Source organism: Lates calcarifer, linkage group LG3, assembly GCF_001640805.2.
Source record: "Lates calcarifer isolate ASB-BC8 linkage group LG3, TLL_Latcal_v3, whole genome shotgun sequence".
NCBI classification, from domain to species: domain Eukaryota; kingdom Metazoa; phylum Chordata; class Actinopteri; family Centropomidae; genus Lates; species Lates calcarifer.
The window spans coordinates 20,648,539-20,661,392 of NC_066835.1; the positions used below are offsets into that span (position 1 = coordinate 20,648,539).

Sequence of the window (12,854 nt, forward strand, 5' to 3'; positions counted from 1 at the left end):
AGCAGTCACAAGCCATCAGAACTGATAACAGTGGTTTGTTATCAGTCTTACTTGTGATATAACTTTGTTAATATTTTATAACACATATTTAGGGGCAGTATCTACCCACCTAAATATCCAGATGTACCCATGGCTTGATGTTCTCTGTCTCCTTGCTTTTCAGGAGAGCGGCTCCATCTACCTCCAGTTCACCTGTTCCACCTCGCTCCAGCTCGAGGTCATCTTTGAAGTGCTTGAAGAGTACGACTGGACCGCATTCTCTGTAGTGACCACCCGTCACCATGGCTACGAGGACTTCCTGGCCATGGTGGAGGGAATGACGGATGGTTCGTTCATTGGTTGGGAGAAGAAGAGTGAGGTGATTCTTAATGTGACAGACGACCCCGGTGGGGCGCGAACCAAACGGCTGCTTAAAGACAATGAAGCTCAGGTGAGGCAAAGACACACAAACCTCAGTTTTGTTTCTTTAATTGTACTGCAGTTTCTAATTGAATGACCAGTGAAGTCAGTGTTCCTGTGATTCCTGTCAGTCATCTTGATGAGCTCTCTACCTCAAAATGACTTCTTTGTAGCCTGAGGCTCAGGTAGCCGACATCTGTAAAGGCTCCACAAGCCTTGAAGAAACAGATGGTGAATACAGTCAGTCTACAGTTTACAGACAATCCTCTCCTCCATTATACTGTGACTTCCTGCTGTCAATTGCTATCTTCACCTTGAAAGTCACAACTTGTTGACTGCTGGCTGTGCCCATAGAAAGAGAAAATGATATACAACCTGAAAGATTTTAGTAGGAGGGTTTTGTTACACACTTACAGGATCACCACTGCTTCAGTTTGGTAGCATAAATACTTTACAGAAAAAAATGGTGGATGCATGCATGTATTGGAGCAGGAGAAGTGTGTTATTCAAATCCTGGCACTACTGCGCACATGAAAAGCCTTTTTTTCTGGACAGCAAGAGGATGTTAATAAAACACAACAAAAATGTCATCACAATGAGCTCTAGGAAATTATAATGGGGATTTTTCACATTTTCCAGTGTTCTGTAAACCAAACAATTAATTTATTAATCATGAAAAGAATGAATAATAATTGCAGCAGTATTTGGTAGCTGATTAAGGTCTGACACAATACAAAAAAGCTAATATGGTTGGAATTTGAGGCTCTTTGACAGTTAATGTTTTAAACAAAAATACAATTTTAAAAAATGAATGAACAACATTCTGGTTCACAGATTATAAAACCAAAAAATATAAATAATTGCATTTAGGCTCTAAAAACCCAATACCAGGTTAATCAACTTTGTCAGCTCAATATATTTACAATGCTCTCAGTGGCATTATACCTGCAGTCAATGGATGTCATTATAAGTTACTTCTTCAGGCATTTTAACCAGAGGAAGAGTTTTGAGGAAAGCTTGAGCCTCTCACTGTTTAAAACAGTAAAAACCTTATTCAGGGGAGGTTGACTGAGGACACCCTCTTCATTTACACCAACATCCTGGGGGAATGCTTACACACACGCCCAGACACACTATCACACATACATCTGGGAGCTCTGTAGTATAATTGAAGTGTTGAACTGTTGCATCCCTGCACAGTTCAGCAATGCTTCATCCTGTATGATGATGTTGTTGTTTACATTGGCAAAAAAACCTAAAGAAAAATACAGAAATTACTATAGGAAAGAAAAAGAGAAAGAAATATTACTTTTTGTGAGCAAATCCAGGTCGGTGTAGGTGTGTCAAGATTAAATGCTAATCTTTGTCCCTCTTGTAGCATAGTGCTAGCTCCACACCTAGTTTCTCAGAACTTGGGACCCCAATTATTTATTTTAAGCTAAATATTACAAAGCTCAGGAGTCTTGTTTAGCAGACTTCACAAATCAGTTGGTACAGTGACTCATTGCCAGGAAACATTTTCTAAGCTTTGACAACAGAAAAGGTTAAAAATAAAAAGACTTTTTCTGCATCATTGCTGTCAAACTGCTGCAGAGAAACAACACAATCCAACAAAATGGACAGTAAAACCAAAGTGGACATCATCTGAGGTGACCTTAGCCATGGTCTAACACATCTGATAGAGAGGAAAGACTTCCTGTTTCCCCACGGGATCTTTTCACTTCTTACTCCCTAACCCTCGTCTTTGTACATGAGCAAAATCTCCTGTCTCTCTGTTTCACACTGTACCCTTTTTATTCGCATTCATTCCTTACTCATCTCAGCGTTCTCGGCATAAATGACCTTTGTCAAAATGAAGTGCATGAAAGGGAAAAAGAAAGAAAGAGATAGAAAATGGACCAAAAGCAAAAGGATCAGAGTGAACATGATGTAATGTAATGAAAATGATATGAAATGTTGGATAGTGAAGGAGTGAATCTTCTCTTTGCTTGGCTTTACATGTGGAGATGTACACATTTAGATTGTACAGGTGCAGGATATTTTAGGGCATTTCTAAAATCTGGATCTAGGAAGGTTTCTGGAGGTATGTTGTTCTGTATAGCTCTTTCTCACTATACTTTCAATTCTCACTATGAAACTTTAAATTGTTGAAATCTTTCTTTAGTCTTGATGCTTCTTCCTGTGGATTTAAAGGTTGTTTTAAATCTGAATCTGAATATGTCATATTTTATGTTCCAAACCCACTGACTCTTTTCAAAGGTACAAGACATACTAGACATGTTCAGTACTACTAATACGGTACTTTAAACTACCTTAAAATGCTAGTGCTAAAAATCACTTGTCAGATTCGGACTAAACAACTGCAGTGGGTGCTGAACTATTATTATTACTATTATTATGTCCCCCACTAAAATGTCCACTTCCACACTAACAATACTAAACAATGGTCAGTGATGTACAGGGCAAGTTTTTGGACAGTCTCCAAGGATGTAACACCCTCGGGGTGTTGTGTTTCTTGGTTTCAGGGTCAGTGTTATCCATCTAAATTTGGTATTTTCAGCAGCAGCATTTTACCAAATGCCCTTGAAAAAATAGCTTATTGCTTTTTTACTTGTCTTACTGCCTTAAAGGCCAGCGTGTTTGGAAGCAGCCGTAGTGTAAGTGTGTGGGTATATCTCATTTGCCTCATTTTCTTCCTCCTCACTCCTTGATTCTTGGGTGACCGTGATATTGATCTGGTCTTCTACTGTATCCTAAACTATGTTCTAATGCCCCTCAATCAGCTTTGGAAGAGTGAAGATCAATGAGCAAGGGAGCTTGAGTGAGGAAATTTCATGGCATCTTATGCAAAAGTCTTATTATCGAACCCAGACACACACTGTGGACACAAGGGCTGATCGGGCTGCTATGAAACTGCATCACCACAACACAGCAGTTTTATACCTGTGTGCACAGTCAAACACAGGCACACAGAGTACTTCACATGCAAATACAACTCCAAAGGAATTAAACACATTATAGGACCTTGAAAACCCAATACAGGTGATCATGTGTGCTGCTGCCATCAGAAACAGACTCCAGTGCCCCCAAAGAGTTCTTGGGGGCACTGGAGTCTGCCTTGCCAACCTGACAACTCTCTGTTGCAGCTAATACAAAATTATTTATCTTACGTCTCTTTTATGCATAATCACAGAGGCTCTGGGGAGGCTGTAGTGTTGCATGGGCCATTTATTTTACTTCAAAGCTTGCCTTCATCAATTAGCATACCGCAGGCATTAGCTGACGATCTGCATCTTGCTGTTGTGACTGGTAAGCAAGATAGCAGGTGTGTTGTTTTTCCTCTACATGTCGGAATCACTTAAGTTATCAGAGAACAAATGCATGGCAAATCAAGCAGTGCAGCAACAGAGACTACTGTGTAATGCTTTAAAAAACCTTTTAATTCAGACTTTAATATTAAAGAGTCACAACGCAGCTCTGACCATCTTCTCAGGTGGTTTCAGTGATTAACATACAGCATTGAAGCATCTGCTGCGTTTATGTTTGCTCTTCTCAGCTGAGCTGGAGTCTGCACTGAAATGCAAATCAGCCTGGACCCAACCATGTATCAGTTGTTATATCTTTGATATGGATCTGCATTTTCTGATAAAAGAATGAGTGGGCAAGATTGTAAATCTGACCAGACACTGAGTACCAGATTTTGGTACTTAACTATTTTTTGATATGCCATGTTACTAACACATTTCAGTCCAAAATTATCAGAGGAAATGCCCTGGCTGTTTACAAGCTAAATGTCTCACTTTGTGCATCAGCTCGTTGCTAACTCTGTCCAAATTCTGATTGGTGCTGGGCATGTAGTGTACTGTGATTTATCAGAGCTTGTTTGCTGAGAAGATCAGTCTCCTGATGCTGGTGTTGATGAGAGTGGTCAGGGTGAATCAAACAGGAGAACTGCATGTAAGACCAAAACAATGAGCCGATGAAGATGCTAAACCACTTTGTAGAGCTGAGAGAGCTTTGTTGGTTTTTCACTATGAGTGGCCCTTTGCACATTACAGACTTGATCTTTATTTCATCCGTTGTAAAAAGTCTTTGTTATGGACAGTTTATTGATTTCTAATTATCTGTTAAGCTCCAACCTTAATGCAAATACATGCACTCAAAATGCCTTTTAATAATAGCTGTTGAGGGTAAAAATGGAAGTGTCCCATTGTGAAGATAAATGACTTAGCTTAAATCAAATCTTGGTTCTCTACTAAATGGTGTATTTTTTGTGTGAATATTCACCATTTTTGAAAGAGACTTTTTTCATTTAAAACCTGCATGTTGATGCCGTTAAGCTCTGTCATGATAAAATATGAAGACCCAGGGGGAACTAAATGAAATGTTTTCTTCCAAAATGAGATGTCCAGCATTTGAAAAATGAGACACCTGTGCTAACAACGTGATTGATAGCATGAAATTATAACGAATTATGGCTCTTTCTGAAGGATGGCAGAAGGCAAGGAACCCAGCTCCCTCTTCCAAGGATGAGAGGGGGAGAACACTTTGACAGACCGGATCATCTTTATTTCAAACATATAGTGCGACAAACTTCAAGCTCATGAAATGTCAATGCTATATGTAAAGAGGTCTAAATATACCCTGACTGCTCAGAGGGTGTGATTGACAAGGATTGCGCGCTAGAGTGGACCTCATGCCGACCCCATCTCCTGTCAGCTGAGTGGGAGGGATCGGCGTCATCTTGCTGTCCTCTCTGACGCGAGTAACAGTGGTGAATGTGCTGCATGCGACAGGATCCACACACCACACGCCTGCTGGCAGAGTGTGTTAGTAAAGCAATTTACATTTAGGTTTTGACTAATTTCAGTTTTATAACCTCGTCAACGTCTTACAAAACTGTGGCGCAAATTTTCCTCAAGTGCTTCCTCTGTGTAATCATCTGAAGTACCCTCAGCATTCACTGCACACACGCACACACACACACACTCTGCAGCCTCTTTCCTCTTTGTCACCCTCTTCTATTTTCAAATTTTTTACTCTCACTTTGTCTTTTTAATCTTGCTCCCCCCATTCAATTCTCTGTTTTTAATAATGTATGAAGGGGAAATGCAAGCAGACCAAGAGGCACCATTTTTCATGTGCAGCTCTCTGTGTAAAAAAAAAAAAAAAAAGAGAGAAGCATTAATATATAAGTGCACCAAGTGTATTGATGTATAAATGAATGTAATCCATAATTGTAAAGGAAACATGAAAGGGCATTATGGGACCAAACAGCTAGAAACTGGGAGAGTGAAAAATGGGATGGGAATTCACTTCTCGCCTCTTTTTCTCCACATCCATCCATCCTTCCTCTGAACCTCTTTTTCGTCCTCACTTCCTCTCCTTACCCTCCCTCCCTCTGTCCTTTCTCTACTGTCTTGGTTCCTTATTCCTCTGTTCCCCCATTTCTCTCCTTGGCCCTCTCTTTTTGTTTTTGCATCTTTCCTTCAAGACCTCATTTCTTCTAGGCTCTTCACTCTCTAATCTTCTCTCTAGTCTTTTTACCATCTTCTATCCTTTCTCTTTTAGCATTATTTTCTTCCTCAATCCTAAATTTCCTTCCTTCCTCTCTTTTCCCTTTTCCTCTCCATTTTATGCCTCACCATCCACGGTTTGTCCTTCCTTTTTGCTCCCTGTACCTTTCTTTCTTCAATTAAATTCTTCCTCCTCTAATTCCCTCCTCATCCTCTAGGTCCGTCTGCTTTACTGCTCCCTGGAGGAGGCTGAGCTGGTTTTCCGGGCAGCCTGGGCAGCGGGTCAGGCCGGGCCCAGTCACATGTGGTTTGCTGTGGGACCAGCTCTGTCCGGTTTGGGCCTGGAGGGGTTGCCCAAGGCTTTGTTTGCCATTCGGCCGCAGGGCTGGAGAGATGAGCCACGCAGGTATGAACAGAGTGGAGGGTCTTTTAGAGATGTGTTATATAGTGATTTTTTATTTTTTTTTCACTTTGCAGTGATGGTCTTTTGGGGACCCCTTTACATGTGAAGATTAATGAAAACAGGGTTAGAACAATGCACATCATAACAGAGGAGAACGTTATGTCCCTTTAACATTTAAGCAAGCCTTTTCCTCAACAGTGGCCATTGTAGCCAAGTAAAAAAAAACCAATTTCTTATATTATTTATTACATTTTTAGGGGTATTAAATCAATTTCATAGGAGCAGAGCAGATGTGGAAATCCTCACCTTTTCTAAAATAAAATGTGAAAATGTTAAATATAACTGAAGGAGCACTATGATTCAGCAAAACCTTTCATACTACTCATTTGTAAAATTATGTTTTGTAGTTTTTCTCCTTTGTCTCAGTTGAATAGAGAATTTACATGTATTAAATGTTCTGCAATGCCAAGCCTTGAAGCTTCTGACATCCCAACTGTATGATTTTAAAAATACATGAGGATCAGTGAGAAAATAAACATTTCCTCCTTGTGTTTCCCACAGCAACACACAGGGACACACTGTAAAATTTTACGACCACCTAGTCTGTCCACGATGTATTATCTGCTGCAGGGATGACCTGATTTCACAGCAGGGTTCATTAAATTTTCATCTAATCTAATCTAAATAGACCGACCAAGTGAATCCAGGTGAAAGGTACATTCCTTTATTGATTTTAACTATTAAATCCACTTTAGTTATGAAAGAAGATATAGAGGGAGGAAAGGGTTTTTACACTTTTTGATGACAGTTCAATATTACAGGGCAAAGATGAGCACTTTGTAAGTGAGATTCTGTTTTTCTGCAACAGTGCAACACTGATAGAAAACTGATCAATGTAAAGCATTTATTCCTAAATTTGACTAGATATGTGTGTCATCCCACATATCATTGCCATGTCACTCTCTGTTCTTTCAAAAAAAACAAAAAAAAAAACCACTTGCTGTTTATTGGCCATCTTGCATGCACTGAGATGCAGGATTCCTTCCAACTTGCCAAGCAATGCATCTGGTGTCTATGCCTGTGAAATTAGTGTCCATGCTAAAAGGAAAGCCCAAGTGAGCAGCACACTTGTCACTACTAAGCAGAACGCCACAGCTCATTCTGGAACACAGATGCTGCATCCCAAGACAGAGGCTGGATACTTAGAGGGATGTGACTGATGCAGATGGGTCTTTCTTAAGACTTGACAGACAGGCTAAACCTCATCACCTTATCCCCTGATGAAAAATCACTCAGACCAGAACTTATGGTTCATTCAGGCACTCCTGCTTGGAGTCCAAAATTACTATTAACTATTTACTAATAACTATTACTATAGAATTCTTGCACACCAGCAGGTCTTAGTAATGTGCATCTGATCAAAAAAGTCTTTGGAGGTTCAAAATCCTGCACACAGTTAGTCACTTGGACTCACTTTCTTTACAGAGTTTTTGGTTTTCTGACCTTCATGAGGTAAAATTCGTATAACACTAGTACTACATATATAAATAATGGTGAAAACCAACATTTTTCTAAATGTGGAATTAATCCCTGGCTTCATATGCCAGGCTCTTGCATTTTTAGAATTTAAACTACTCAAAAATATGTGAAGTAGCTTGACAAAAAAAACTTCTCAACAAGGTCCAACTTAATTTGTACCTCTGAAACATCTGCTGAAGAAGGCCACAAGATGAGACTGAAAGCTTTGAAAACAAGTAAGGTGGTCTTTGTTTTGTGAAGCTGAAGGCTAAGAATCAACCTTCAAGCTCAGATATAAAAAGTAGATAAAATTACCTTCATCATGACCAGGCACAGTATGTTAATGAGTTGATGCTTGTTCATTTTGCTGATAATAATTGTACTTGTAGATTTTGATTTGCTGGATAACGGAGTATTTATACATCGTGGTGTTGCTACTTTAGTTAGTGATTCTAAAACTTTTTTCACTGCTGCACCTTAGTGTGTTTTTTTCACCATTACAATAAATATTCTTTTAAATATGTATACCACTTACTGAAGGAAAATACCTGGTAAAAACAACTTGGTCATATGATATTTCCCAACTTTATGAGTTGCTGAGAATTGCCTGAATGCACCATTATGCAATTGAACTGTTCATAGTGGTTTATTGGAAAATGAGGAGTGCAAAGTATACAGCAGCTGTGTCCCTCAAATCCCTGCAATTAAATATTTTGAATGAATATGACACAGTAATCGCTGCCTCTGCTCTGTGGTATATTACAGTGTAAATGTGTACTGTAGCTGCATCTTGCTCTCTGCTGCAGTGTTTTTATGAAAGCTGCCGCTGATGGATTCCTCAGAGAGCCTTTCTAGACACTAAACAAATGATCCCTGTGATTTGGACCAGTAGTTTCTGTGAACATTTTAAAGAAATGGCACCCTGCTCGCTGCACCCCGCTCGCTGCACCCCACTGCAGCGCTAACAGCTCTTTCAAGTCACATGTGAAATTAAATCCAACCTTGTTAACTGATTCAGCATATCATAACATGCAAGAGAAGATTTACATCACGTCATTACTTCTGCCTCCTGGAAAGCAGCTTATTTTATGAATCATTTGACCGGAACTTGTGCCAGTATCATTACAACTTTTAAAGTAACACGGGAACATGCAGCGGTACAGCTGTGAACACCCTGCCTCCTCTCCTGAAGATGACTGTGAATTAGTTCCCCGTGAAGAGGACAGAATTTGTGACAGCTCAAATTTATGCGCAAAACACTTTTGAACTTTTGAACTCTCTTCAACAGTCCTTCCTCACTTCATGTCCTGGCCCGCCAACTTGTTTGAAGTGGTAATGTGCTGAATTATGGAAGCAAGACTCCATTGAAATGCTTTATGAATTTGGGATCATTAGATAGGGTCTTCTGCCTTGCTGGGGTAGGCCTTATCAGCAGGACTATAGCAAGAACTTATTGTTGGTCTTAAATGATTATTTTACATAATAAATCTTATCATCATGTATAATATGAAGTGAGAAGTGTTTGGTGTTTTTAAGTGGTGAGTTACAAATCAGAGTTGACTTTACAGCCATATTAAAAAGCCTTTTAAATAGGCTCTTGCTCTGAGAAAGCTTCCTACAGATCTGATATATTATTAAACTGTCCTGAGACAGATAGCAAGAGAGTCTGCTAATATTTATTTATCACAGTGGAGGATTCTTAAGTGAATTTCAAAACTGGATGCTCACTTTTGTATTGAAGTTGTGCTTGCGTTAGCTTATTGCCTCAGCTTCTCCGGTCATGCTTCGTCATCTGTGGCTCATTCATCAGGTGCTCGGATACCAACTGATTCATAATGTCCATTCATATTCATACATGCATACATGCTTCTGCAGCTCCAGCATCAAACTAACCTTTTTGTATTGTTGGCCTTAGATCTAATATTCATGTAACTATGTGTTTGTTTATGAGTGCTCACTTATCCTCGCAGTATCCTTGTTGTCTGATTCTTTCAGTGCCTACTATAAGAAAAGAGCAACTTCTGCCAAATATGACTGAATAAATACTTGCTATAGATAGTTATATTATTTATTGTAGTGCACATACAAATGCCAAGCCCATTTGGATGCCAAAAGTACTGTTGCAGTGGTGGCATTTGTAGAAAACAGCTCCACTTCATAAAAGCAAAAGAAAAAGAATTTAGTGTCTTGCAGGCCAGATAAAATCACATCACATCTTCCCTACCCAAAACGCTAAAACAAGAAGGTTTTTTTTTTTTTTCAATAATCTACCAACCATAAAAACTCAACCAACATTTTACTATAAAGTAAGGCCCTTCAGACTGTTCAAAGAGCATTGTTTCATTGTTTCTAGCTTGCTAGCTAGCAAGATAGAAAATGTAATAAAATAATAACAGTTCAGGCCTTTTTGAAGATATTTCATATAATGGAGAGCTATCTGGAAAACGTTCCCCTTGTTTCAGGTCCCTCTGCTAAGATAGACTAAACATATCCTGGACCAGTCTCTCTACCAGCCGCCCAAAGATCAGATTAATATTATTCTTCCTCTCCTCAACCTCAGCAAGACAGCAAACTTCCCAAATGGATAAATATTTCTCAGCTTGTCTTTGAGCAAAGCAAAAACAAGAGGAAAATAATGTAATGCTGGTGAGTCCAGTTTTGAGCTGATGAGAAGACAGTTTGTATTTTACATTTAAGTCTTGATTCATCACTTTCTGTGTGCAAAGTACTCACATCCAACACCAGACCCTCATTTGCAGAAATTGGGCAATTCTACAGTGTTTCAGTCAGGGGAGATGTAATTACTTTTCATTTTGTTGAAGCCACATATAATTTAAACTCTTAAGATGGGTGTTCTTTAAATTTTTGCCCAGTTCAGCTTTAAGTTATGAAGGAAAGTAGTTCACTCATTTTCCCCTGTAAGTCCAGTGCTATTAGGTTTGAGCCTTGCTGCATTTTCATTGTCACTGGATATGCAGTTATTCAAGCAGCGACTGCTGTCTTCAACCTAGACTGTCTCTTTTTCCCCCTGGACTTCAGCAGTGTCAGAAAAGACCTTTGACAATATCCTATGTGTCTCTGTCTCACATTGTACTCTCCCTAATCCTGCAGGCGTATTGCCAAGGGCGTCTCTGTGCTCACCCACGGGGCGATGGCTCTGCGGAGGGACCAGGGGGCCACCAGCCGGTCGCAGTATGCAGGCAACTGCCAGAGTGACGGTAACCAGACCCATCGAGTGCCAGACAGGATCAGGTGAGAGGGAGGGAGAGGGACAGAGGGTGACTTTGAATTTTGATGTAATTCACACCAACTTCTGACATGCAGCAGAGTGAGTGAACAAACAACAGAACAGCATGGAAAAGCAAACAGTGGCCCGCAGCTTTAATGAAGCTTCCACATTCAGAGCAGATCCAGAGAGCTGAGTCATACTGGCCTAAAAAATGACGTGTTTCTATAGTCACATTTTTATAGGTGAAACTCTGCATGTTGGTGATGATGGAAACCTGGACTTTCTGTGTTTCTGATCTTGTACTTGCTAATGCTAGAGAATTGATTACTGGACATAGTGATCATAAGGTCGAACAAACATTATTTCCTGCTTTGGCTTTATATATTTGGGCTTTTACATAATGAAACATTGACATTGACACTGAAAGCATATTGATTTTGCAACTCAGCAACAACGTTCAGGGTCACATTCAGCACTGCCAGAATGTAGACATTCAATACATAATGGTGCATTCATGTCTTGTAGAAAATGTCTAGTTGCTACTGTTATAGTTAATCCAGTAGTCTGTGTCCTCTCACAATGGAAGTGTTTAAAAAATAGGCATGAAAATACCAATATATGTCTCAGGTACATCACTTTTCTGTTGGGTTTTTGACAAAGTTTTGATTCCCACCACTGGCATACAGGAACAAATAGATCCCATATGCTGTTGCAAAATGTTCAATAGCTGCTGTGTCCAAAAATCAGGGGCTGCTGCCTGTGAGGAATGTGTTACACAAAAACATGTCCTTCAGAGGACTTGAGGCTAATCTCAACCCGCTGTGAACTAGATTGTTTATCCTCACAGAAACAAAAAAGAGTGGTGTGTTAACTTCTCTGTCTTTTACTGTGTGAGCTTGAATGCTTTCTTTGTGTGTGTAAGATCGTTAGGTACACTTTTGTAACATACTTTGTTAGATGCGGGTCCTTTGCAGTGGTGTCTCACAGGGTTGTGCTCTTCACTTATTATTTCTATTCACATGAGCCTCTTTACCATTACTATTACTCTTTATTGTGTTTCGCTGTGTTTGATCTCTAATCACATCTGTTTTAATAAAGGCTTGGTAGTGTTCAGTGAACAAGTGGAGCTGTCCATGGTGCTGAAAGTCAGTAAACCATGAGGTATCTTTCAGCACCATGGACAGTTCCATGGTCATAAATCCTTTTTTAAAAAAAAAAAAAAAAAAAAAAAACATTTTAACACAACAATACAATTCACACATTTATATTTATATATTTTAAACTTGTCCTTCCTTACAAACCAGGGAGAACCATGTATAGTACCTCCAAAACATCTGAGCTTTACATTAACATTTTAGACATTTTACCCTTCTTACCCAGCGGGACTTGAAATATGTAGAGAGGGAATGAGCAGAGGAGCAGGACAGCAGAAGTCAAACTTTTAACTGCATGTTTGATTGACTGCTGCTTCTCTTTGGCACAATCCCCTCTGGGAACTGTTTGGAGAAGTCAGGTTTTGCTTTGTTTTAAGCCGTCAGGGTTACAGGAGCTGTCTGGTAACCTGGTGGTAGACTGGCTCTGGAGATTTGTGCTCAGATTTACTAATGCCGTTGTACTGTGTAAAACTCACAAATTAGTTGTCTGCAGGGGGGATGCAGAATATATGCATGAACAGTGATTTCCGCTCTGGGTTCCATTAAGTCAACTTTTAGGAGTAACCTCAATAACCCTATCAAAACAGAAATGAACAAGACCACCTCAGTAGATGATGCTGACGTGCCTTTAAGCA

The 12,854-nt window shown here is 39.6% G+C and overlaps 1 protein-coding gene across 4 annotated transcripts in view; it reads left to right on the forward strand.

Moving 5' to 3' along the window:
* grin2da (glutamate receptor, ionotropic, N-methyl D-aspartate 2D, a) overlaps positions 1-12,854 on the forward strand; it is a 179,067-nt gene that overhangs the window by 76,056 nt on the left and 90,157 nt on the right. For all 4 annotated transcript variants that reach the window (XM_051068899.1, XM_051068901.1, XM_051068905.1 and 1 more), the window contains 3 exons: positions 164-430; positions 6,134-6,321; positions 10,948-11,088. In XM_051068899.1, the coding sequence (XP_050924856.1) occupies positions 164-430; positions 6,134-6,321; positions 10,948-11,088 (596 nt within the window). The remainder of the gene's footprint in view (positions 1-163; positions 431-6,133; positions 6,322-10,947; positions 11,089-12,854) is intronic.